At 42.7% G+C, this 27,967-nt stretch overlaps 2 protein-coding genes across 3 annotated transcripts in view; one reads left to right on the plus strand and one right to left on the minus strand.

Moving 5' to 3' along the window:
- Positions 1-27,967, plus strand: part of LOC121445188 (histone deacetylase 8-like) — a 222,410-nt gene that overhangs the window by 33,817 nt on the left and 160,626 nt on the right. The gene's annotated exons all lie outside the window — the stretch shown is intronic.
- LOC121445191 (60S ribosomal protein L22-like) lies at positions 13,782-14,239 on the minus strand. The gene has a single exon (XM_041647202.1). It carries the CDS (start codon positions 14,220-14,222, stop codon positions 13,836-13,838), a length of 387 nt encoding a protein of 128 aa, XP_041503136.1. The 5' UTR covers positions 14,223-14,239; the 3' UTR covers positions 13,782-13,835.

Raw genomic sequence — 27,967 nt, forward strand, 5'->3', positions numbered from 1 at the left:
AACACCAAAACAAACAAACAAACAATACCCTACAACTAGCAAAAGAAAAAGATTGCCATGTATAGTGGCGCAGACTTGTAATTCAAGCTGCAACTTAGCAAGACCCTACCTGAAAAAATAAAAGACAGGCTTATATATAGCTCAGTGGTAGAGCATTTTCCCAGCACATGCAAGGCCCTGGATTCAATCCTTAATATCATAAATGAATAACAAATTTTGATGGCCATGGTAATATGGGCCTGTAGTCCTAGCTCTGAGATGCTGAGTCAGGAGGATTTCCAGTTCAATACCTGCCTGGACCACAGAAAGATACTCTATCTCAAGAGCAGAAGAAAAACTTTTGGACTACAAATGATATCTTTAAATAAGTAGAAAGATAATCAATATAGTGGGGGTAGGAGAAAACATTTGCAAGTTCTTATAGCCAAGAAAATTATACATAACTGATACAATTTAAGAATAAAAAGAATAGTTGAAACATCTACAAAGGATATGAATAGATGCTTTTCCAAAGATGACATGCAGATCACCAATAGTGGCATAAAAGATGTTTGACATAGTAAGTCATTAGAGAAATGCACTTCTTCATACCCAGTAGGGTAGTTGCAATTGAAAAAAAATATCGACAGGCATTCACGGGAGCATGGAGAAGTTGGAACCCTCATATATGAATGAGTGGCTCTAAAATAGTTTGGCACTTGGAAAACAGTTTGGTAGTCCTGCCAAAGTTAAATACAGATTATTGGCCAAGCGGTGGTAGCACATGCCTTTAATTCCAGCATTCAGGCAGGTGGATCTCTGTGAGTTTGAGGTCAACCTCGTCTACAGAGCGAGTTCCAGAACTGTTACACAGTGAAACCCTGTCTGAAAAAAAAAGAGAACTATTAAATATAGATTTATCATATGACCCAGAAATGATATTCTTAAAAGGGTCTCTTCTCCCACCCCACCTCTCACTGTAAGCACAAAAGATAGATGTCCATGCAGTTTATATGCCAATGTTCAATTTGGCCAAAATGTGGAAACAGCTCAAATACACATTAACTGGCAAATGCATGAACATAATGAGCTATATTCACACAGTGGGGTATTTGTTTCGCAGTCAAGGAATGAGGGGCAAGAGCCATCGCTCAGTGGTAGAAAACACTGTGTTAAGAAGAAGCTAACCAGAAAGACTACAAATTATAGGCTCTGTGTGTATGAATTATCCACAAGAGATACATCTATCCTGGCACCCAGGGCAGTGTTGGGTACTGGAAGAGACAGAGAGTAGTGACTGCTGAGGAGTGGAGAGCTTTTCTGCATGATGGTAAGAATCTTTTAAAATTGGTTGTGTGGGTAAGCAGTAGAGCTGTTTTCTAAAAAAAGAGGATCAGAACTAGCTGCTCTCATAGTGGACCCACTGTGTATTTTTAGTCCAGGAAGGATAATGATTTGTTTCTTGAAGAATCAGCATTTGGGTTGCTTCTAATCAATGGAAGAAAAGAATAAGAAAACAGAGTTGGCACTGCAATTGTCAAATTCACATTTTTATTCTTCTAGATTTATAATATGTATATGATTGTTGTCCCTGCATGCATGTATGTGTACAGTGTGCATGCCTGGTGTCCTCAGAAGTTAGGAGGAGGCATTAAATCCCTTGGAACTGTAGCTACAGATGGTTGTGAGACACCATGTGGGTGCTGGAATTGAACTGAGGTCCTCTGCACAAGCAACAAGTGCTCTTAACCACAGAGTCATCTCTCCAACCCCCAGTTCACATGTTTCATAAAACTCGTTTTGTTTGTTATCATTATTGGCATTTCTGAGACAGGGTTTCACTGTGTCTCGGGTTGGCCTCAGATGCACAGGCCTCCTCCTGCCCTAGTCTCCTGAGTGCTAGGATATGTACTATCACACTGGGCTGTACAACTGAGGGGTTTTCCCTGTTTTCTTTTGTTTATTTAATTAAAATATAATTACATGCCAGGTGGCAGTGGCACATGCCTTTAATCCCAGCTCTCTGGAGGCAGAGGCAGGCAGATCTCTGTGAGTTCAAGGCCAGCCTGGTCTACAAAGTGAGTTCCAGGACAGCCAAGGCTACATAGAGAAACCCTGTCTTGAAAAACCAAACTGAAACGTGTGTGTGTGTGTGTGTGTACACATATTTATTTTTACACACCATCCCTTAATATTGATCATTGTTTTTTAGTTCCTTATTGGTGTTTTGCCTGTATGTTGCCTGTAAGAGGGTGTTGGATCCTGGAGTTACCGACAGTTGTGAGCTGCCATGTGGGTGCTGGGAATGAACCCATTTCCCCTGGAGGAGCAGTCAGTGCTCTTAACCGCTGAGCCATCTTTCCAGACCCCCATTTTTAGTTCTTTGTGTAATAATTCCGTAACAAACACATCCTCTTTGCATTGCAGATTTTCAATGTGGAGGTGTACTTCGCATGTATTATATATAAACTAGGCATATCAGTTGCCCTTTGCATATAACGTACAAGTCCAGACACTCCTGCGCTCAGCCTCACAGCCTAGACTTACTCCTCCCCACCAAGCCCCCAGCCCTTCCCTGCCCTCACTCATTCTTCCTTTTACAACTCCCGAGCTTTCCCACGCTTTTCTAGAATACCCACCACACCTCTTCTCCTGGAAAGCTGCTTCTCCTTTGAGGAACAGTTTAACTGTCACCTTCGTGGTGTTCTTGGTATTCCTCCTACTCTGTAGCAGAATTAATTATTTTTGCTCCCTTTTCCCCAGTGCTGAGGATGAAACCCACATTCCAGGCAAGTACACTACCACTGAGCTACTTTCTAAGACTTTGACACTGTTGTAGTATATTTTTGCTTATATATGTGTATAGACACATATACATACATGTTTAATATATGTTGTCTACTATACAATTTCTTAAGTTTTTAGTAATCTTTGGCCATTGAAAGTAGAAGGTAGAAAGCACATAGTCTCATTGTTCTGTGTTCATTGACTGTATCAAATATGAGCATGGCCATGGTAATATCCCAGTCAGTAATCGGTAGAGCTAGACAGACAGGTTCACCTAGCTGTTTATGGCCTGAAGAGGAAGCACAAGGAAACACGCCTTGCCTTCCCCTACCCAGATGGCTGATGTTTGGTTGGTTGGTTAGTCTGTTGGTTTTTCTAGACAGGGTTTCTCTGTGTAGCCCTAGCTGTCCTGGAACTCACTCTGTAGACCAGGCTGGCCTCAAAGTCACAGACATCTGCCTGCCTCTGCCTCTGCCTCCTGAGTGCTAGGATTAAAGGTGTGTGCCACTACCACCTGGCTCTGAACTACTCTGGGAATGTCTAGTATCCTGAAAAATTCAGAGACATAATATCACTACCATTAAAGATTTTAAGAGATTGGTGCTAAGACTCCAATATATGCTATGATTATAAAAGAACACAAAACAATATACAGTAAAGGACTACAGTTTAAAGCGGCTTCTAATTGCTGTCAGAATTCCATGAGGAGGCCCTCTCTCCTCCTGTATGACATGCAGGAGGGCTGCAGGGGACTGCACTTCAGCAATTGACAGCCCTGGCTATGTCCCCCATATAGAGTTCCAGTGTGACAACAGGAGACTAACAGCTTTCAACACGCCTTGGACAAGCGGTAAATGGCATTGCCACTCCCCAAGGTGGCCCAAGTCAGGGAGAAAGCGAAGCAAGGGGAAAATGAGCCAAGGCTCCTTGGAGCGTTTTCAAGGCTTTTAGGCTTTTTCCGCTTTGTAGGGAATTTCTGTGTCTTTATCTCTTTTATGGAACTGTAAAAGAATATCAACCATTCAAAAATGTTTCTTGAATATTAGTTTCCCATCACTGCTTTAACAAATCACGGCCAGGGTCCTGGCTGAAAGCCACCGTAACTTATCCTCACACAGGTTTGGAGCCCAGTGTCTGACTCCTCTCTGGGTCAGGGGAAAAGCCTGCTTCCCTGCCTGTGCTAGGTACTCGAACTATTCTTTTCCCCAGCCTCTTTCCCCATCACCAGTGCCACTAATGCAGCCTCTTTGCTTAGTTCTCTCACTCCGCTTCTGTCCCATGTTGAATCCCCCTCTGCCTTCCTCCTTAACGATGCTTTTGATTGAATTTAGGACCCACCTGGATAATGCAAAATAATCTCCCCATCTCAAGACCGTTAACATAATCACACACAGAGTTCTTGCCACACGCGTCACACTAAAATAGAGTCCAGGGATGGAGATATGGACACCTGGGCTGGGGGATAGTGAAAGAGCACTTGCTGACCACTGCTAACCCAAGCACCATGCATAGCTGTTTAGCCTTCCGTGGGTATTTACAGGCCTGTGCTCGACCTGTGCTATCCTTTCTGTATTCACGGCGTCACTGTCCTGCTACACTGTAAAGTCCTGGAACACAAGGCCCACAGCATCACTGTCCTGCTACACTGTAAAGTCCTGGAACACAAGGCCCATGTTGGTTTTCCTTTCTAAGTGCCTTGTTTGTGACCTTGCCTGCTGTGTATGAGGGCTACCATATGAATCATTAATGAATAGTATAAGCCAAACCTTGTCCGTGAACATGAGGAATGAGGTTTGGTATCTGACTAATCAGATCCAGGTAATCAGACAGCCACTCTGCTCCTGCTGTGTGCCACGCATCATCCCACTCAAGAGACGGTTGTGAGGCAGGAGCAACCAAATGAGCCTAGGCTGGCCGAGAATGATGGAAGATGGCAAAGCAGTAGTCCAGGGCACAGGTACCACTGCAGGGATTGATGACTGTTCCATTTAGAAGGAAGCCCACCTGTCCCCTACTATCACCATGACAACTTCCGACCATGACCCTATCTGCTGTTGAAACACCCAGCTTTATGTCACTGCCAAGTGCTCTCCCAACAACTTCTTGGTTACCACATCACCAGGAGTTTGCCCCTCTCCCACCCCACCCCTACAACAACCCACTTGATGTTCAAGTCACTTTCAAAGTTAAGAAAACATTTCTTCTGCTGAACCAAAATATTGCCACTGGTCTTCCTAGCTTTTAGCAAAAGTGTAACGCACCTGTTTCTAGAGACCCCGTAAGACTTTTCATCCATTTATTCATTCAGTGAATGCTTCCTGAACATCCTTTGCATAGTGGCCACCGTGTTCGTGATTTTAAAGAGAGTCGAGCAGACAAAATTCCATCATCAAGGGCATCCCAGTCTAGAAGAGGGATGGTCATGTAGATAGTCTATTGCACCAGTGTTCTGGGAGAGGGAGAGGATGCCTAGTGGTAGCCAGCAGTAATGCCAAGCAGCTCTAACCAAGGCTAGGAGGTCATGAAGGAGCTGCCTCTGCTTGGCTTCAGTCAGTCATTCAGTACTTATTGCATACCTACAATGTCCTGGGCAATCTATTAGTGACCTGGGATTTTTACCAGGCATAGGCTGCTAGGCAGTGATCAACATTTGTCAAGTCAAAGAGGCATACACTTACATTATTAAAAAAAATTAAGTTGCTGTGTTTATGTTCCAGACAGTGATGCCAGATACTAGAATACATATAGGACATGTTGGTTAGGTTATCTTTCACTGCCAGAAGCTCCTGGTTGGCTGGCAAAGACTGAAACATAAACTAACATGCTATCATAATGTGACGGTCACCATGGGGAGATGGTCCAAGGGAAGCACAGACAGAAAGACACTCGAGTCTCGGCTGCAGCTGTGGGATCTGTGTGAATTTTTGGAAGTTCTCCCAGTGACACAGTGCTTGGACTGAGTCTTAAGGGGCAAAGAGGCCTTTTTCAGGCAGATGCAAAAGGAAAGGGTTTTTTAAAGGGCAGTAGACATCCAAAGGCAGGGAGATACAAGAAAACAGGACCTGCATCAAGAGTTTAGTATGTCTGGGTCAGCGGCACGAGATACAGCTGGAAACTCAGGGGAGGGCTGGCTCCCCAAGGACTTTGTGTACTGCATTAAAGTGTTTGGACTTCTCCTGAAGGCAGTGGGAAGCCAGAGAAGATCATTAAGTGGGGGAAGTGACACAATCAGATGTTTCTCTGACAAAAATAACTCTGGCAGGAGTGTGGAGGATGAAATCCAGGGGTGGGGAGCCCAGGGGCAGGAAGACTGGTACAGTCTGCCAGGGGGCGGTAATGAGGAAACAGGGAGGAGAGGCTAGAGGGAACCCTGATGCAGCAGACTCAGGAAGGCAGGCAGTCTAAACTACACTCAGGTTGCTGACTTGAAAAGTAATGGTAAGAATACAGGAGGAAAAGCATGTTATAAAGGTGACAATGAGGGACTTGTTTGTGGCGTCTGTTACCCATTTGATAGAACTGTTTGTTGCTCTGACAGAAGTGGTCAAACAACTAACTTAAAACGAGAGTTATTTTGGCTCACAGTTTCAGAGGGGTCAATCCACAGTCCTCGGCTTTATTAATCATGGACTTGTGGTGAGGCAAAGTGTCACAGCAATGGAAATGTGACAGAGGCTACGCACTTAATGGAAGACAGGAAGCAGAGAGGGGTCCGGGACAAGGTATAACACCAAGGAAATTCCCCTGGTGACTTACTTCTGCTAGCCAGACCTTAAAGTTTTCAAAACCTCTCCAAATAGCACACCACATGAGGGCCAAGCATTCATTGAGCCTCTGGAGGGGGAAACTTCTGAACTAAACCATAATGCAGCAGAGAGGTGGCGGAAGCAGAGTGCAGAGCAATAGAGCAGGAGGAGACATGGAAACAGCAGCCCAATAGTGCTGAGTGCCTAGCATGCATTGGCCACTGGTGGGAGTTTCTGAGACCCTCAGATACAGAGATGCAAGGGACTGTGTTTGCTCTTCAAGAGCATGGCCTGGGAGTAAACAGAGGCTGCAGAGGTAAGGCCGGAGTACCGTGAGGGCTGCAGAGGTAAGGCCGGAGTACCGTGAGGGCTGCAGAGGTAAGGCCGGAGTACCGTGAGGGCTGCAGAGGTAAGGCCGGAGTACCGTGAGGGCTGCAGAGGTAAGGCCGGAGTACCGTGAGGGCTGCAGAGGTAAGGCCGGAGTACCGTGAGGGCCGCATGCAGAGGTAAGGCCGGAGTACCGTGAGGGCTGCAGAGGTAAGGCCGGAGTACCGTGAGGGCTGCAGAGGTAAGGCCGGAGTACCGTGAGGGCTGCAGAGGTAAGGCCGGAGTACCGTGAGGGCCGCATGCAGAGGTAAGGCTGGAGTACCGTGAGGGCTGCAGAGGTAAGGCCGGAGTACCGTGAGGGCCGCATGCAGAGGTAAGGCCGGAGTACCGTGAGGGCTGCAGAGGTAAGGCCGGAGTACCGTGAGGGCCGCATGCAGAGGTAAGGCCGGAGTACCGTGAGGGCTGCAGAGGTAAGGCCGGAGTACCGTGAGGGCCGCATGCAGAGGTAAGGCCGGAGTACCGTGAGGGCTGTGTGCAGACTGCTGAAGTGGCCTAACCCAGGTGCAAAGAGGGAGGTTTTCCAGAGCAAGAACAGCCTCAGTGGAGTCTTCAAGAAACACAAGCTCACTATGGAGTAGAGAGGGCAGGGCATTCTACACAAGGGGGACAGTAAAAGTCACAACAGAAAGGAAGGAAAAAATCACAGTGGGGGCCTTTTCACTATTACTACTGCCCCAGAGACAGAAGATGAAACTTGACAGGTTGTCCCAGGGAGGCCTTTGGTGCCATATTGTGGTGGTTTAGATTGGTAGATTAGTAGATTGATAAATTCTAATAGATGTGGAGATAGCATTTTCAAGGGTGACATTTGGCTACGTAGAAATAGTCCAGTCAGATGGACCCACTTCCCCCTCCTACAACATACACAGGATCCGGGAGAACAGGGACTTCGTTGCAGAGTTTAGAACACAGCCAACCTTCTGAAGATATTTGTTGAGAGTGAAAACTAAGATCAGGGCTAATGTGAGAGGCCAAGATCAGACTCAAGAAGCTTGTAACAGCAGTGTGCAAGGCAAACTCTGGAGCCGGCCCCGCAGTGGTAGGAGAAGGCACAGAGGTGTTCAAGTCCAGAATATACCAAGTATCTGTCTGGGCCAATCATGCTAACTGCGATAAATGTATCTGTGCTTTAAGTATCAGAATGGCAGCCAGCTGTCCTGGGCACTTCTGGACACCAGGGATGCAAAGAGAAAAATAAGGCACGTAGCCTGTTCCTAAGAAGCTCTCACCTCATGGGGCAGACAGACAAACGTATGAGAAGATAAATATAGGAAGTGTGAGAGCGCAGAGCCGGCAGGGCCCATGGAGGAAACAGCTACTTCACATGGAAGTGTGGGGGAAGGCTTTATGGTAGTGACATCTGAGCTGTTGTCAGACACAGAAAGTGGAGCAGGTGGGCAGAAGAGGGTGCAGACTCACATAAAGGAATGTGGGGTTTTGAAATGGCTCGGTGAAAAGCTCAGTGTGGCCCAGCTACAGGGACAAGACTGTGGATCTGTGCACATCTGCGTGCCCGGTAGTAGCTGGCTGCAGGTGAAATGAATGATGAAACCCGCTGAAATGTAGACGCACAGGCCTCCACTCTCTGCACATTCTGCTGCTTCTATCTCCTAAACAGCCTTGACGCCAGCTCCATAGTGTCTTCTCCGCCAGCGTCAGGCCAGGCCTTCAAAAAGGCTGTATTATGAAAGAATTCAAGGCCTCATCTGGGCTTAATGGGCAAAAGTAATGACAGCTGCCGTGGGTGGGAAAGCCACATCCCAAGGCTAGAACATAGGGTGCGAGATAAAGAATGACAGGGGCTGCTGCCTTCAAGTCCGCTTTTGAGTGTACAAACATGAAAGGAGTGGAGGCAGGAATACAGGTCAGTGACGGGACATTTGCCTGGCATGCTCAAGATCCCCACTCTAAACCAAACCAAACAGATCTGGCTGGAAATACTTACTTAGTAAATGCAGGAGGTGGATCATAGGTCAGTGCTACAGATGCAGCTATTGGGAAAGGCCTCTATACACATTAGAGGTAGACAAAATCCTTTCCTAAAACTGTCCAGTTAGCGTTTTAGGCTTTGTAGTCCATAAGACATCAGTATTCCAATAAAACGTTATTTGCAGAGCTCGCCATGGTGGCACATGGCTTTAATCTTAGCACTTGGGAGGCAGAGGCAGGCAGATCTCTGGAATTCTAGGCAAGATTGGTGTCCAGCAAGCTCCAGACCAGTCAGAGCCACATGGTGAGACCCTGTCTCAAAAACTTAAAAAATGGCATTTGCAGAAATATGTGATAGGCTGGATTTGGCCTGTGAGCCATGTTTTGCTGACTGTGGAAGAGATGGCATGCTGCGTGCAGTCATAGGATCTAGAACTTGAGTTTCAGCTCTTACACACTAACGTCATGACCTCGAGTGAGTTGTTCCAACCTTCCTGCCTCTTTTCGTCATGTAGAAGAAATTCATGATAGCACCTCCTTGTGGGCTAACTGAAGGAACAACTGGCCTATTTCCTATAATCCCGACATAGTGAATGCTCAGCAAATGGCGGTAGATTACTAATAGCACCATTATCATAGAGACTATTAATGTTGTTATAGGTTTAATTTTAATTAAGATCAGAAGAGTAGGCGAGCTCACTGGAAAGTGAGTCACGCAGCTAAGGGGCAAGTAGGTCACAAAGCTGTGGAAAGCTGAACATGGGTTGCAGCGCTACAGAGTGTCCGGATGTAGCAGTGTAGGGCTTCTAAGGAAAGAAACTGATAAACAAAGAGACTAAGGTCTTCCATATTTACCAAGCAGGCTAAGGATGGGAAGAAAAGGCAGCTATTCAAAGGCCTGTGCATGGCCTATAACTACGAAAAGAGGGGCAGTTTCCCTAACAGTCAAAGACGTGAACATCAACCACATGTTCCTGGCCTGCCACAGTGTTATGTCATCGGTGCAGATGGGAACGTAAATTCTTTGGACTTCCCAAAGGACAGTTTAGCAATATGTATCAGAATGAAAACTAAGAGAGTCTATTAGATTTCAATCTTCTGAGAATTAATAAACCTCGAGGATACAGAAGATGATACAAATGTGTTTTTAGAGGCATGCAATGACATTGTCTTCAGCATCATGATAGCAAGAGCAATCTGTGCTATTCAACAATAGAATTGCTTACAGCTGATAAATACAGCAGCGTTCTATCAGACATTAACGTGATGCCACTGCTCTGAACTTAGGGAGGGACTACCGTCTGGACATAGCATGGAAGGGTTATAAAATAGCTTCCTAGCAAACACTTTTTGCTTGTTTGTCATCCTGGTAGTGGGATTTCAGGTAACTGTGTTTCTTGTTAGAAGTCTGAATGGCTGAATATTTTCTCCTGAGCGTGTGTTGCTGTACAGGAACAGTAACAAGTACTATGATGACAACGTAGCTTTCAGAGAAAGATAAAGCTCCAATTTAGAATAGTTGCCAATTTGGGTGTTTTAAATACTCCCAAGGACTTGCAGAAATTCTTTAATATTTAGCAACCAGCCATCAGCCAGTCCTGGCACACCAATGGCATTAACTCTGTTTCGAACAAAAGAAAGAATTCATGTATGTTGGCTGGTGCCAAATGCTAATCAAGTGAGGGGAAGATAAAGCTGCCCAGCACTGGCGAGGTTAAGAACAGTGGAACCAGTGAAACAGTTGCAGGAGAGATCAGAAACCAGCAAGTGGAATGCGAGGTATTGGTATCTTGTAGCACACAGAAGGGAGGAAATGGGGAGTTGCTTGTGGGCAATCCCCAATCAAGAGTAGTTGAATTTGCATGGGGGGGGGATACCAAACAGAAACTGGTTGTGATGGTGCCTGCCTGTACCTGGAAGAAGAATCTGGGAAGCAGAGGCTGAAGGACCAGAACTGAAGGCCGTCCACTGCTATATGAACTCTGCTCCAAAATATATAAAATAAAAAAATACATACTAAATAGAGATATGAAATAAGCTTTTTTCTTTTAACTCTTGAATAAGCTTTTTAGTTCACAGTGTATAAATACAGAATATTGTTTTTAATTTTCTTTAAATTTACATTTTTTGTGTGCATGTATATGGTGTGTGCACATGCAAAAAAATCACTATTTTGCAAATCTCTACTTCTGTGTGCATTTTGGGATTGAACTCAGGCCATCAGTCTTATTATAAATCTGTCTGGATGTATCTGAAACCTGAGGCTCTAAGGAGTGTAATGGCTTTCTGTAGGTGCCAGAGAGCGTAAGCCACATCTATGTGTACCTACTGGTCTCCACCCACTGAACCTTAAGATCACCAAGATGGATAAAATGTGCCCCCCACACACACACCAGCCATTCTCCAAACCAGATTCCCCTCTCCCATTAGCTTTTGGTTCCTTTCCTGCTTGTCCTGGCTTCACAGTGAAGTCAGATGTAAATTCATCCTGGGTCAGATGAGAAGACTGGAAGGGCAGTGGTTATGAGCGACAGTGAGGTTAGTGTGTTGAAGACTTGGGGGTGGTCTCTTGGATTTGGCTGTCACATTTCTAGTTCATTTTCAGGAGTATACAAGGAACAAACCGAGGGGCAAATAAATGATGAGGAAATAGGAGAGAGGGAAAAAAGGAGGGGGGAGGGAAAAACAGGAGAGGAAAGAAGAGGAACCTAAAGAAATCTGAGGCATATTCAAAGCACATTTTACCATTCAAAGTGTGGCAGATTTGGCCAAGGAGAGCCCCATCAAGCCAGCTCCTGTGTGTTTGATGCCAACCTTCTGCTTTTTGGGTTTTGTTTTTGCATCTTTTCTTGAGGTGAGTATGGTTGCCACAGCTCTCTAGCCCTGTACCTAGCCATTTCTCTCAAGAGCCCTGGTACCCCTCAGTAGGGAATGGCATGTCATTACCACAGTCCAGACACTAATGATGCTCACTGCTGCTTTCACACGTTACTTTTAGGACTTTACTGTAGACCAACCTAGAAAGTGTATGCATGTATGTATATATGTGTGTGTATAAGAATCATGTAAATCAATAGATGGAAATGGGTTGTATTGATAGAAAATCAATTACAATAGTTTTTTTATTTGTGTCGATAGTGATATTCTGAAGAAAGGGAAGGAGGGCTAATAAATGTGTAATGACGACAGGATAGAAAATCACTATTTTGCAGATCTCCCCCTGTATAATGATTGATTCTGGCAAAGATCGTTGAGTGGATGCTAAAGCCGTTGAGCAAAAAGTTCTTTAGAAACAGGAGATTCACACAGTCTCAAATAATCACCCCATGGATTCCATACTAATTACAGAGGGGAAATGCACATTTACAATGAGGATAGCTTCCCTCGGTGGGCCATACAAATGATTCAACCCAGTGTTGTCAATAGCAGGCCAGCTGACATCATGCCTCCTGGTGTGATGTAACAGGAAGCACACAGCACCACGTAGAAAATTGGTGTGGGAAAATTGTCTGTATTCTGTCAATCATGTTATAAATAAACGCTGATTGGCCAGGCAGGAAATATAGGTGGGAAAACCAGACAGGAAGTAGCAATGATGTAATGAGAACAGGAGAATTCTGGGAAGGAGGAAGTTGATTCCTCCCACTCCTGCCCAGACCACCGAAGCAGCAGGATGTGATCTGCTCCACTGAAAAAGGTACTGAACCACATGGCTAACATAGATCAGAAAAATAGGTTAATCAAGATGTGAGAATTAGCCAGTGAGAGGGTAGAGCTAATGGGCCAATCAGCTTATAATTTATGGAGACCTATGTGTGATTTTCTTTGGGGCTAAACAGTTGAGAAGTACCGGGCGGGGCAAAAAACAACAACAAACAGGACCCTTCATGTTACAGAAAATATCCTTCCGCAAAATTTCTACCCTGAATCTAAGTATGAAGAAAGAAGTGGAGAAAGTGCAAGTTTGCAACATTTAGTATGCAGTTGGGATGCACTACCCAAAGCTACTGTCCTGAAAGGCAAAAGGGGGTTGAGGGAGGGTCCTGTGTTTGATATTATTTTATGTGTATAGGTGTTTTGTCTCTCGGTGTGTGTGTGTGTATGTGTGTGTGTGTGTGTGTGTGTGTGTGTGTACCACGTGCATGCCTGAATCCCTTAGAGGTTAGAAGAGAGTATCAGATCCACTGGAACTGGAGTTATAGATGGTAGTGGCATGCCATGTCAGTACTGGGAACGAAACCCAGGTCCTCTGCAAGAGCAACTGGTACTCTTAACTGCCCAGAGGGTCTGGATTTTAGAAACAATGAGCACTAATCAAATACAGTTGTCAACTTTGAAATGGTTCCAAATTGTGTGGAAAATCATAGGCCACTAATATATTAAATACTTTAGCACAACTGGAGGAGATATAGAAAATATAGTATTATTGAATGAATGTTTATTTTCTTAGGTGTGCTAATCCTTTTTCCAAAGAGGTGTATGATAAAGTACTAAAGTATACTATATTTGTGGATTTCAAATAATTCTGTAAAACCAGAGAGCACGGATGGGAATTAGTAGCAATTAGTGAATGTAACAAGGTATACATGGCTGGTTGTGGTTCTTTCTCTTACCTTTTCTCTAGATTTGGTCATTTAAAAAATAAAACTATTTTTTCAGAGTTCTTGTTAAAGTCCAGGAAAATGTGTGCTAAGAGACTACAGATGTACTGAGAGAACTGCAAAATAGATGAAAATAGATGTTCACTTCAAACTATGAAAAATGAACAAAACCTAAACACAAGAACTAAACCTATAAAACTTTTTTTTTATTTTTGGAGAAAGGATCTTGCTATGTAGCCCTGGCTGGTCTGGAACTCTATGTAGACCGGGCTAGCATCAAACTCACAAAGATCCACCTGCCTCTGCCTCCTGGGTACTGGGATTAAAAGTCTGTGCTAAAACTTTTTTTTTGTTGTTCCTAAATTTTATTTATGAATTAATACAAAACATTCCAGACCAATGCGTCTTAATCCTCATCCTCCTCCTCCTCTTCATCCTGGTTAATCTGGAAGTAACGCAGCTCATAGCTCTCTTTGCTGTTGGCGACAACACGCAACCAGTCTCGGAGATTGTTCTTCTTCAAATATTTTTTGGTGAGATATTTCAAATACCTTTTGGAGAAAGGCACCTCGGAAGTGACAGTGATCTTGCTCTTGCTCCGTTCGAGGGTCACAACCCCTCCGCCAAGATTCCCAGCTTTGCCGTTCACCTTGATTCTCTCCTGGAGGAACTGCTCGAAATTAGCAGCGTCCATGATCCCATCTTCTACAGGGTGGGTGCAATCAAGGGTGAACTTCAAAACCTGCTTCTTTTTTTTGCCCCCCTTCGCCACAAGCTTTTTCACGGGCGCCATGGCGGCAGAGGAGGCAGAAAGGGCCGTGCTAAAACTTTTCAAAGAAAGTATAGGAAACAACCATTGAGACATTAGTTGGGCAAACTTCTAAGGGCTAGCAACAAAAGTATGATCTATAAAATCTGATGAATTGAACTTTATCAGAATTAAAATCTTGTACTTCAGAATGCATCATTCTGAAGATGAAAAGATGAGCCACCGACTATGAGAAAATATCTACAAACCATAGATCTCTCATGCCTAAAATATACAGAGAACTATCGCAACTCAGTTATTAAAAGATATCCTAATTTAAAAATGAGAGAAATATTTGAGCAGCTATTTCACTAAATAAAATACATGGTTCGTTAATAAAATCCATGAGATGTTCCATGTCATTAGCATTTAGGAAAATACAGATCAAATCCACCATGGTATACCATTTCTTGTTCACTAGAATGGCTGTGATAAAAAAAAAAGTTATACTATAGAAGTTGGTGAGGATGCTGGGCAACGTTTTCATATCATTCATTGCTGGTAGGAATCTACAATGGTATAGATGTTGGAAAACAGTTTGGTGGGTTTTTTTTTTTTAAGAAGGTACATATAAATGTGTCATCTGTCCCAGCATTCCTCTCCTAGGAAATTCTCTCAATCAGAATCCAAATGGACATGTTCACAAAGATTCACACACACATGTCCATAGCAGTTCTCTTCACTGCAGTCAGAAAGCTGGAGGAGTCCTATGTCTGTTAACTAGCACAGAAACAAGGGGCAGTTTGTACAGCGCAGTGCTGCTCAGGGATTAAAAGTGATGAAACACTGATATATACACATGAATAAATGTCAACACCATTGAGAAAGATGAGCAGATACACTTTTAGGTTTTTACAGATGAGTTGAAAACTTGCATCTATATAAAACCTACCCCAAAATATTAGAGCAGCTTTAATTACAATCGCCTAAATCTAGGGGCTAGAGAGGTAGCTCAGTGGTTAAGAGCACTAACTGCTCTTGCAGAAGACCTGGCTTTGGTTTCCAGCACCAACATGGCAGTTCACAAACATCTGACACTCCAGCTGCAGGAAATCTCACAACCTCTTCTGGCCTCTTTGGGTACCAGGTACACACTTGGTGCACATACAGACATGTAGACAAAATATTCATACTCATAACATAAAAATAAATGAATCTTAGCACACGCCTGTAATCCTAGCACTTAGGAGGCAGAGGTAATCCAATCATTGTGAGTCTAAGGGCGGCCCATGAATAGTGGAGTAAGTAAACACACTGTGTTATGTCCATCCAATGGGAAATATTCAGCAATTTAAAATGAACTATTAAGCCATGAAAAAACACAGCAAAATCTTAAATACACACTGTTAAGTAAATGAACACTACCTGAAACAGCTATATTTGGTATGATTCCCACTCTCTGACATTCTAGGAAAGGCAAAACTATAAAGACTGTTAAAAAGATTAGCGGTTGCCAAGGACTCAGAGGAGAAGGCAGGAGAGGAGAGGAGGGGTGAGCAGATGGTACACCAAGGCTTTCTAGAGCAGTGCAACTATTCTATATGACTCTGTGTCAGTAAACATATGGCATCGTATATTTGTGAAAAATTAAAGAACGTGTGATACTAGGCGTGAACCCTAATGTAAACTATGGGCTTTAATTAGTAATAGTGTCAATATCGCAATAAATGCACCATGTTAATGAAAGATGTGAGGAATACTGTAGTCTCCCAGGGGAAAGAGGTGTATATGGCAACCCTATTCTATCTACTTGGGACTTTTGTTTGTTTTCTTCTGTTTTGTAAGTCTAAAACTATTCTATAAAATACTCATAATTTTTAAAAAAAAATTGTGCTGGGCGGTGGTGGCACATGCCTTTAATCCCAGAACTTGGGGGGTACAGGGAGGTGGCCCTCTGTAAGTTCGAGGCCAACCTGGTCTATGGAGCAAGTTTCAGGACAGTCAGGGCTGTTACACAGAAAAACCCTGTCTTGAAAAAAAATTATGCTAGGAAAAAAAGATCAGTTAAGAAAAATCAGATAGTCTATAATGGTATTTATAGGAAATGTACAGAAAGACAAATCCTATAGAGAAAGAAAGTAGATTGGGGATTTTCCGAGACTGGAAATAGGACTAGAGATTAGCTGTTAATAGGCATGAGGGATCTTACTGGAGAGCTGGAGATGTTCTAAATCTAGTTTATAAAGAGGATTGCACAGCTTAGTAAATTTATTAAAAATCATTATGCAATTCATATTACTGAATTTTATGGTCCTCAATAGTATTTCTCCAGTTCAGCATGAATCCTATTACAATTCTAGTTCTCTGTTTTGGACAAGCCCACATGTAGCCCAGTCTAGCCTTGAACTCAATATATAACTGAAGCTGACTTTAACTAATTCTCTGGCCTCCAAGTGCCGGGAGTACAGGTGTGTGCCACCATACCTCACCAGCTGGCTTTTTGAACAAATTGACAAACTGGTTTTAAAATTCATTTGGAGTATCAACACCTACGACAGTAAGGCATTCTTGGAAAAGAACAAGTTTGAAGGATTGGTGCTGGCCTAAGAACAGAAATGCAAACTGATGATATGGAATTAAGAATTGTGTGCTTCTCTGCTTGTCTACTGGCTGGAATTTAGACTTAAGAATCCAGAAATAAGTTAGAGCATTTACCTAACATGAGGCCCTAGGTTCAAACCACAATACTGGAAAAGAAAAAATCCAGAAATGTACCTTCACATTTATAATTAATTTTCTACAATAAATGATAAAGTTTTGATTAAAAGACAACAAAACCCCACACAATTCAAATATGGGCACAAGCCAAGTGCAGTTTGTGGTGAACACTAGTAATTCCAGCACTTTGGAGGCCGGTAGGAGGATTTTTAATTCAAGGGCAATCTCCAAAAAATAAAAACAAAATATAGGTAAGGATTTGAATAAGCTTTTTTTCCTTTTTTTTAAAGATTGATTTATTTATCATGTACACAGTCTGCATGTGTGTGCCTGCAGGCCAGAAGGGGGCACCAGATCCCATTACAGATGGTTATGAGCCGTCATGTCATTGCTGGGAATTGAACTGAGGACCTCTAGAAGAGCAGTCAGTGTTCTTAACTATTGAGCCATCTCTCCAGGCCCATAAACTTTTTTTTCAAGGAAAAGACATAAATGGCCAATAAACACTTGAAGAGATGTTCAACATCATTAGTCATTAAGCAAATGCAAATTAAAATGACAGTGAGATCCCTCTTCACACACATTGGGATGTTAGATTCAAAGACATAATAATGACAAGTGTAGGTGAAGACATAGAGAAGTTGGGACAACCGTGAAATGCGAGCAGCGGGACTGTGAAATGGTCCAGCCACTTCAGAGAGTGCTTGGGAGTTCCTCAGCAGCAAATGTAGAAGTTAGTTGCACAGCACCATCCCCTTGACATTTGTAAGACCAAAAAGAAGGCCAGTGTAGCTGGAGTAAGTATCAGGGACAGTGAGTGGTACAAGAGGATAGGGAAATTGCTAGGAGTCACCATGCAAGGACTTGTAGATCATGGCTGTGCTTTGGATTTTTTTCTGGATGTGACAAAATTTTGAGCGGGGGGCCTTGGGTCTTGGTAAGTTTATAATAGACCCTGTACAGGATGAGAAAAGCATTTTGAGAGAGGTCAAAGAATTCCTGAGCATCCTTGAAGGCATACCCATGAGGGAGCCCTAACAGTTTGACTGTGTGCCTCCAGTTAAGTATTTGTTTTCTTTCCAGTGTCACGTGGCCATTTTAGCTTTGGAGCTGGGGGAAATAGGTAGCTGCATTTAAGGCTGTGGTTTGAGAAAACTGACTGGGGTTGCTGAGTGGCCAAGTAGCCCATGAGTATACAGGTGGGCTCTGGCACAGAAATACAGAGGCACTCTGTAGGAAGGAAACGATACTGCCTTTTGCCATCTCTTCCTGGGCGCAATTAGGAGAAATTAATTGAGTGAAAAGGACCTTCAGTCAGAAGGCTCAGCGTGAGCTCTCAATGACTGTGACAGCAGGGGTAAACCGGCAAAGCTGGCAACTCCAAGTAATCTGGAGAAAGCCTCCTTCTGGCAGTTTCTTTGGCTCTCTATCCTCAGGGAAACCCCTCACCCTTTCTCGGCAGTAGTTCCGTCTCCCGAATTCTCTGCCTCCCCTAGTTCTTTCCTGGCGCACTTCAGTTCATTCTGCCCTGTACTGAGAACTTAGACAGTAACCCTGTGTGCCATGGTCAGCTTCCTTCAGAGCTTCCCCTTGCTCCTCACAAAGCCTTCCAAGGCCTTTGCATCTCCCTGGGGAGTCCAGACTTCTTGCTGCCTCCAAGCCCCATTGATTTGGTCCTGCACACCTCTTGTACTGCTCTGCTCACCTTCATTTCCCAAGCTGCACTGGCTGTCTTCAGCCACCTACGCAGACCAGGAAGGTTCAAGAGCCTCCGAGCTCCTGCAGGCCCACTCCCACTGACTAAGAGCCTAATCCATCTCAAAGCGGCTAGTTTCTTTCACTTTTCTCATCTTAGTCCTGGTTTCACCTCCTCAGAGAAGCTTTTCCTGACCAAGCTGCCTAAGCCCTACGTCACCCTGTTATTCTTCCATGTTTCTGCATTATTTTTCTGATCAGTGTCCTGTTTCCTTGTTATTTTTGTAACCTATTTACCATCTGTTCCATATTTCGCCTATATGATGAGGTCCTTGAGAAGAGGGCATTGGTCTCGTTTGTCCATCATTATTCTCAGAGTGCACTCAATACAGATTTGTGTGTTGAGGAAGGAAGCAAGGGGAGTGGTTCATTTGTTCCCCAGGCCCCACTGTTAAGTAACCCCAGTTTGCCTTCAAAATTACCCCTCAAATTTGTATATCAGTGTAATACAAGTAAGCCATAAAAAGAGGGAAACTCAGCCATCTGCAGCAAACATGGGTGGATTTGTAAAATTAGCCAGACACAGAAAGACAAAAGACAAATGTCACATGATCTAACTTAAATCCAAGAATCTGGGCTAGTGAGGCTCACTGGCAGTGTGCATGCCTAGTACACATGAAGCTCTGAGCTCAATCCCCAGCGCCATCAAAAAAACCACTTAGAGTCTAAATCAACCTGGCAGAAACAGAAAGTGGAATGTGGTTGCCAAGGGCTTAGGGAGTTGTTGGATAAGGAACAAGAAGCTGCAGTTTCTACAAGATGAGCAAGTTCTGAGATCTAATTCATAGCACATTGACTATAATTAATAATTTATTGTATATGTAACTTTCTTAGAGTACATCTTAATTGTTCTCATCACACAAAATAAGAATAATTTCTTATTTTGAAATATTGAATATTTCAAAATTTGAAATATTGAATAATTACTTCAAGGGATAGGCATGTTATTAAATTAATTATGATGATTGTGTCACAATGTATATGTATTTCAAGCCATCAAACTGTATAAAATTAAAAAAAAGTACTTCCCAACCCTTCTATGGGTAGAATAAAATCCTGATTTTTCAGACTGGTTATAATGAAGGGGGATTGTCATATCAATTTCAGAGTCAAAAAAATAGCTTCAAGTTACCTGTTCTACCCTGTCCCATGTATCAAAACCTTTCCCACAGCACCTGCTATAGGCATTCCTTGAAGGTGCCGCCATCAAGCAGTTGGAGAAAGTAAGGGACAGCTGAATAAATAGAGTTCTGGACCCCAAGTGTCCACGGACTTCTCACTAGTCCTACCTTTAGCTGCCGATGCGGTTTTCTGTTTCGTGTGTATGTGTGTTCGTTATGTATGCACAGATGTGCTACCATGTGTGTGGAGGCCAGAAGCCAGTGTCAGGTATTTTCTCTACTTGCTCTCGGAGACCTTAAAGGGGGTCTCTCACTGAACCTGTAGCTCACTGATTGGCCAGACTGGCTAACCAGCACTGCCTTTCCAATGCTAGGATTATGGTCACAGGCTGTGTTGACCAGCTATTTACATGGGCCCTGCGGATCCAAACTCAGGTCCTCCTGCTTACAGAGCAAATGCTTTAGTAACTGAGCCATGAGCCCGTTTGTTTCATTTTCTGTGTTGGAATTCCACATAAATTTTCTTCTGAAATACTTTTGTATTTATTTACTGGGTGTTTTTAAAGATTTGTTTTTATTTTTAATTATGCGCATGCATGTGTGTGCATTCACATGAGGGCGGGTGCCCCCTGAGGCCAGAGACAAGTTAGAATTACAGGTGATTGTGAGCCACCCAACATAGGCACTAAGCATCAGAGCCATCTCTCCAGCCCTGGGGGATGGGGTTTTTATCTTTTTTGTTTTGAAGCAGTAACTTGCTCTGTGGTTTAGGCTAGCCTTGAACTTGCTCCATAGCTTTGGTTGACCTGGAACTTAAGTTCCTCCTGCTTCTGCTTCCTTAGTGCTGGAAGTACAGCTGTGTGCCATCACACGTGACTCTGTGCTACTTTTTTGTGTCTTCATCATCAACACAGGAAGTTGATGTGACTAATAGCCATAGCCTCATCCACCTCCGCCTGTCACTCCAGACACTAATGTACCAGGAAGCGGTGCCTTCTGAGCTGCAAGCCTGACCATGGCATTCAAGCAGCAGTGCTTAGTTGAAGCAGCTGATGATTTCAGAGATCAGCAATAAGCTGTTGTGTTCAGGCATCCAAAAGTTCATGCGCTGCGGGTCAAGGAAGACTTTCCAATATGGCTTTTCAGCTTAGCGCCAGCCCGCCCACACTGCTTCACTGGAACCTTTTGGGTTCCGGCATTAAGTTTCACCAGAGTGACATCTACTTGTTGTTTCCCAGGTAACTTCAAATCATTTTCATTTTAAGTGTGTCTACCAAACAACACTGCTATAGCTAACTTATTTTTAGTGATATTTAATTAAACATGTCCTTGTCTTTCACTTTTTTTTTTTCATTTTAAGGGTTTATGACATGGCCCTCCAGACCCAACCAGCAGCTCAGCATTCTCGACCTGGACAAGCAGCTGGATCAGGGTCTGCTAGGCAAGCATGGTGGTTTCCCACCGCCATACACAGAGATACTTCCAGGCCGCACAGTGTGCAGCATGGCAGGTTTAACTTTTACTCAGATAAAAAGGGTTTGTGTGGATGTAGTTCCCCCTTGCTGGTGCCATTTTGTAGTAGGAGACTGCTCTTTCATTTCCCCAGTGTCCAAAGCCAAATAATCACACAGAAACTATATTAATTACAACACTGTTTGGCCAATGACTCAGGCATATTCCTAGCTAGCTCTTATATCTTAAATTCACCCATTTCTATTATTTTGTGTATTGTTACAAGGCTGTGACTTAACAGAAAGGTTCCAGGTTCTTCTCCTTCAGCAGCTACATGTTATCTTTCTGACTCCGCCTACTCTCTCTATATATCTCTCCCAGCCTGGCTATATTCTGTCCTGCTATAGGCTGAAGCAGCTTCTTTTTCTAACTCATGGTAATAAAACATATTCACAGTATACAGAGGGGAATTGCACATCATTGGCCAGCTTCTACAAAAATCCATGCTTTATTTCTCTGCTTATTTGTTGTAAGGGGTGGGCATTTGGGCAGTGAGTCACAGCCCTTAAAATTTTCTAATCTGGGTACTGACCAGACTATTTCTTAATGATCTGTTCCAGCATTTTCCTGGTTGGTCACATTTATACAGTGGAGGCTTTTTTTCTCCTTTATTCAAAGAAAACAATAGAAATAATTTTTATTTCTAAAATTTTTGGTTCTGATAAATTCTTTGAAAGTAAGAGCCATTTGTTTCAGACTCTTCCAAGCGCCTAAGGACTGTTGTAGGTAATGAAGGTAGACACAGTCCTTCTTCCAAACAGTGTATGGTCCTAGTCGGGGAGATGGGGCAGGAAGTAATTCTCATAATCAGGTTTGAGAAGTGCTGTGGTAGATGGCCCAATAAATTCTTGGACCATGTACACAGAATCGGGGAGATCAGCTTCTTCTATCTGGGAAAAGAATGTGGAACTTCTGGGATGTGCTCACAGCTGGGTCTTCAAGGATGAGCAGGGGCTTCTCAGAAAACAGACTGTGTATGTACAGAGGTACAGAGGCATGCTGTTATATTTAGGAAACAAAAAAAAATGGTGTGGCTAAAGTTTGGAACAGAGAGATCAGAGGCCTTCTTGAGAAATAATAAACCTAGGCAAAATTATGAAAGACCTTGTACTATAGGACCCACTGAGGGGCTTTTCAGCAGGGCGGTCACATTGTCAGATTCATGCTTAAGAGGCTTTAACAGGCAGTGGGAAACATGTGCGCAGAGAGCACAGGGAAAAGAGGATAGGCCTGCTTGAGACTTTGCAACCTTAAGCCTATTCTTTAAGCACCCAGGGGCATAAATCATCTTGTTTTTCAATTGTAGAAGAGGAATAGCCTTTTCCTCCCTTACTTCAGTTAGAGCTAATGAGAATACATGAGACCACAAGTCCACAGAGACGCTTAGAAGGGAGTTCCCAGGTTAGGGCCGGATGCTGGGAGGCTGAGAAAGCATGGTCTATTCCATATAGTTGAACACTCATTAACTATACATGTATGTATGTATATAGATAAATATTGTCTTTCAGCTCAATTCAACTTCATTGTCAACATTTTAAGAGCAAGATGCAGGACATGTTGTGTTATCTACAACCCCAGAGCATGGAACAAGTCCTCAGCACCTACCTGCAGTTTGATTGCCCCCCTCTTGGGCCTGCTGCCTGAGACTGAGCTATCATGACAGAGCCATAGTACTGCTGGGGACTAGTGGTCTATTCTCTAGGAGTAGCCAAAAGGATTCCAAGCCATTTGAGTACCAGGCAAAGCCCTTAACTTTCTGTCTAGAGCATGATGCCTCTCTTTAAATATGAGGCTACTCAGGAGAATACCTTAACTGTTAGATTGAACTAATTACCATTTTTGCTAGGAAGTCACTATCTGTATATGAAAGATGGTAAGTAGGTAGCTACAATATCATGAATATTCTTCTGGAATTTGGCTACTTATTTTCAGAAAACTTATGGAAAGCACATTCATAAATTTTAAGTTGGGCTTGAAAAATATATATTCAGTGGTGGTATGTTTACCTAGCATGCACAAAAATCTGAGTCAAGACCCAGTTTCATAAAAAGGAAAGTTGTGGGGTTCAGAGCATTTTTGGATTTGAGAGTTTAGAATCAGGGATACTTAACTAGTAGTCTTTAAAATATCCTCAAATGTGAAAAACTCTTAAATCGGAAGCACTTCTGGTCTAAGCATTTTGAGTAAGGGATGTTCAACCTGTGTTCCATCTAGCTAGTATCGTAGTCAGTGTAGCTATGACAAGACCCTACATATTTCTAATCCAAGTCTTAAACAACTTTATGATCCGTGGCCAAACTTTGAGGAAGAGAATAGTCCTATGAGCAAAAGAATATATGAGGAGCATCCATATGTTTTTCTTGTATGTCAGAAATTACCCTAAATTTGCATCAACCAAAGCCAGAAAGGCTGAAGGCCTTTTCTTCCTCCCTTGACTCAGCAGAAGTTGTGATAAGTTCAGGGAACACAATGGCGTTTCCTCCTATCCACACCTAATATAAATTCCAGTCAGTTTAATTGGGTCTCTTACGTAGGTTGGGGGTGCAAGCACATAAAGTCTTTGGCTCTTGAGACAGCCATCTTGTGTGCCAGGACCAGGTGCAGAAGTACAAATGCATATGCATCGCGCCTGGGACAGCTGCTTTGCCGGTGCTTTTGTGTTTTCTCTAACTAGAAAGGTTAGCAGGCACAATTTCCATAAATTACGCCAAAACGTTGTTTAAATCCTCTATCCAGTGCTCCTAGCTAAGCCCCTGAGTTGTTGAGTTCATTAAATGAGTTTAAAATAAAAGTTGGTGGCTAGTGAGATGGCTTAGTGAGTAAAGGCACTGGCTGTGAAGCCTGAACACCCGCGTGGGAGAGCACTGACTCTCACAAGTTATCCCGTGACATCCACACGCATAGCCCCTCCCCAGCAAATAAGGGAATGTAATAAAATGTAAAAGCCATTAAAATAATAAGGTAAAATAAAAACTGAGAGCTGGAGCGAGAGCTGCAGTTTGTACTCGGTTCACAAATGCGAGGACCGGTACATTTGTGTTTTAGTAAGCGCAGCAGAGTGAATCTGGTATCATCTTGTTGCTTCTCTGACTGAGGGTTAGTTATATGGGCTTTCAGCCTCCTGGACTCCGCTGAACTAAGAGCATTAGAGGTAGGCATTGCTGAGTGAACAAGGATAAACTTGAGGTACATCCTAGGAAATGGCTTTAATGGATTTAGAAGCCATGGGGGGTTCTTCTTTGCTTTTTTTTCTTTTTTTTTTTTTAAAGCAAAGTACATAAAAAAAATTTCACCAGCCAAGTAAATACTTTGGATCTGCTAGTCTACATTTTATGAATAAAAACATGTTTTAGAGCAGGAAAATTCTATTTGCCATCTGAGGAAAATGTCCAAAAGAAGCTGAGAGCCAGAAAAATAAGACCTTCTGTGCCCAGTGAAAACAACTAGTGAGTTTCAGTTCACGATGACTCGTCTGCTCAATTCATTCCCTGGCCCAAGTTCATCTTAGAGCAGTGTCCATGGACCCACTCAGCACTGCAGCTCTTCTGTTTATGAACTATCTAAGCTCTCGGGTAGGAACTAGAACTGCTCACACTTTTGTATTGGATGGTATAATTATCCAAAGGGAAATATGGCCCAATTTTAAAAAGGACCTTCCGGCACTTCTCACTATAATGGATTCAGAGTCAGTTTTCTTGATCCATTTCAGGCAAATATTACCTCCTTCCTACTCTCTCAAGCCTTCATTTGTCTTCAGTAGCGACTGCCTATCATACCAAATGGTACAGAAAGGAGGAAAGTGCAGAGAATTCTGCTGCTGCCACATCTATTTTATTCTGTGGTCACATTTTCAGTAGTTTTCTCATATGTTTAATGAATTTGTTTGTATTCACAAGAAGGGCCTTCTTGACCTAATCATTTGTCACACATTCCTGTATAAATTCTAAATATGAAGACTCTAGATCAGTGGCTCGGTTTGGTTTATAGAGGCAAAGATCACATGGAAGTTTATGCAAATCTAGCCCTGGGTCATATACCTGCCTTTGGGGAGAATTTCAACAACTCATTAATCTCAAATCCAAGTAGCTTACTGAAAGCTAAAGTGATTAAAACCTTGGTGAGAGGAATAGGCAAAACCTTGAGGTGTAAGTTGCTGCTGAAAGATCAGTAGTTGGCCATTTCAGTAGTCAAAAAGCTCCAGGCATGCAGAAAATGGCCAAGGGGACAGAGACAAACACCAAAAAAAAAAAAAAAACAGCAAAAATGTTCATCAGAAGGACAGTCCAGATCTTTGGGAAATCATAAGAAATGAATGAACTTGACCTACATTCACCAGACCAAAATGGTCAAAGGGAGTAGACACAAAGGAAAAGGGTCAGAATCACATGAAAGGAAATGAGCAAGAGCCGAGATAGAATGATACCAAAACTATTTATCATGATGACTATACATGTAGGCTAAAGATCCAGACTACTGAAACGTGGATTCAAGCATTTCCGCATTGCCTTCTCCACCTGACTCCTGGCAGCCACCGTGCTACTCTGCTGCTAAGACTTGGGCCACAGAATTTTTCTGATATAAATGGTATCAAATAGTAGTTGTTCTTGAGCGTCTGGTTCATTTTACTAAGAATAATGTCCTACAAGTTCATCTATATTATTGCAAATGGCAGGGTTTCCTTTATTAAAGCCTGAATCACACTCTTCTCCCATATGTATACTACATTGTCTTTAAACATTTATCTACTGATGGACATTTGGAAATCTAGTGTCCCACAAAACACCTATAGTTAACAACAGCAGACTGTATACTTGGAAAATTTGCTATGAGGATAGATCTTAAGTGTTCTGATCATAAATAATAAAGATGAAGATAGGAAATTTTAGAGACTTATGGCACTCATTCTAATTATTTTTCAAATGTATGCTTATTTCCAAACTCAGCAAATGTATTCAATGAAACATATATAGTACAGCTCTCTATTTGTCAATCACATCTTCATACAGTGTTTTCACAGTTTCAGTTTGAGCTCAGCCACTTCCTGGCTGTGTGATCTTGGGCAAGTTCCTTAATTTCTCTGTGCTTTACTTTCTTCATTTGTAAAGTAGAAATAATAATAGTCCCTACCTCACGTGACCATTGTGAGAATTAATTGAGGCGACACCACTGAAAGCATTTAGTGCAGTTCTTGGCACAGGCTAACAATAAATGTTGGCTGATATTTTTGTTGTATACCAACAAAGCCAAACTGTATTTTCAGCTGATTCCAAAATAGCTATAACGAAAGCAAAGAATGTTAGGCTGCATGCTAACACTAAAAGAGAAAACAGACATTTGACTAAGTCTTTTTAGAAAGGTCCAAATGGGAGAACATCACTAGAAGTCTATAATGCTAACTTTCCCATTTTCCCACTTATTATTTTATTATATACATAAAAGTTTGTTAAAATGGTATTCATAAGTATAGACTCCATGCAAGGTAGTTTTGCCAATTTTAATTAAATTACAAGTGAAATCTTTGGTCCAGGGATTATTCATCTATTAACAGTCTTTGATATATATTTGTACATATTCAAAATGGCATATTTGAGATTCTCTGTTTCAGAATACTTACAAAAGGGATATATAGTGAATACTCTAAATGACTATCAATAAATGACAGCCCCCCAAAATTTATAAAAGATTGTTGCAGAATCTTTGAAGTGATAGAACAGTGTTGGCATGGGCCTTTGCCACAGGGAGAGAGCCACCTGATGTCTTACCTCAGAGTCTTCATGTTGTGACTCAGTGTCCCTGACACTTTTTATTTTTCAGGGTTGTTTTTTTTTAAGATACAGTCTCTCTGTGTAGCCCTGACTGTGCTAGAATTCCCTATGTACATCAGGCTGGCCTTGAACTCAGAGATCTACCTGCGTCTGCTTCCTGAGTACTAGGATTGAAAGCATGAGCCACGATACCTGACTGTCCCTGACCTTTAATGGACTTTAGAAACTAGCAAATGCAGTTGCCTGAGCATTATGGTTCTGAGTCACAGCTCATCCAGGCATTTAAGGAGGTAGGTGGAGCTCTGTCTGTCAAGGCCTTGCATGTGTGTGCTTATGTTTGGAAGCAACTACCTGATCACTACACTGCATACTAATTCCTCAAAGTGTTCAGAAATATATATGTTGAGCCTTGTCTCTTTCCTGAACATATGTGCCAGTTGTGTGAAAGAGAAAATGCAGGGGATAGCTAGGGAAGTTATTTCTTCAACCATCTCAGAGACCAGGAAGGGGGCCTGGGTGGTCGCAGTGGCAGATTAACAGTGAGTGATCTGGAAGTACTGTGGGTACTCTAAGGGAGAATGAAGATGAATTTTATCCCGGAATAATGTGCCAAGGGAGAGTGAACCCTCTGGTTAATCTTCCCTTGGAGAACAAAAGGTGGGAGAGATTTCATAGCCATCTCAGCTTTCTAGGGTAAACAGGGCTCAGAGAAACTTCAGTACTGTCATTTCGCCCCTTTGTTTAAGACAAATATCACTCATACCTAAGTACTTTAGGTAGTCATAATCCTGCTGAGTGGACCAAAGCAGACGTGTGAATGTCTGTCAGGTACTGTCATTCCTGTAAACTAAGTAAGTCATCTGTCAAGCAGTAATACCAAAGGTCATTTGTTTTCAAGCCAGTAATTGAGGTGTCTCAA

The sequence above is a fragment of the Microtus oregoni genome, unplaced genomic scaffold (assembly GCF_018167655.1).
Source record: "Microtus oregoni isolate MIOR12 unplaced genomic scaffold, Mior012 000163F_ref0000286, whole genome shotgun sequence".
NCBI classification, from domain to species: domain Eukaryota; kingdom Metazoa; phylum Chordata; class Mammalia; order Rodentia; family Cricetidae; genus Microtus; species Microtus oregoni.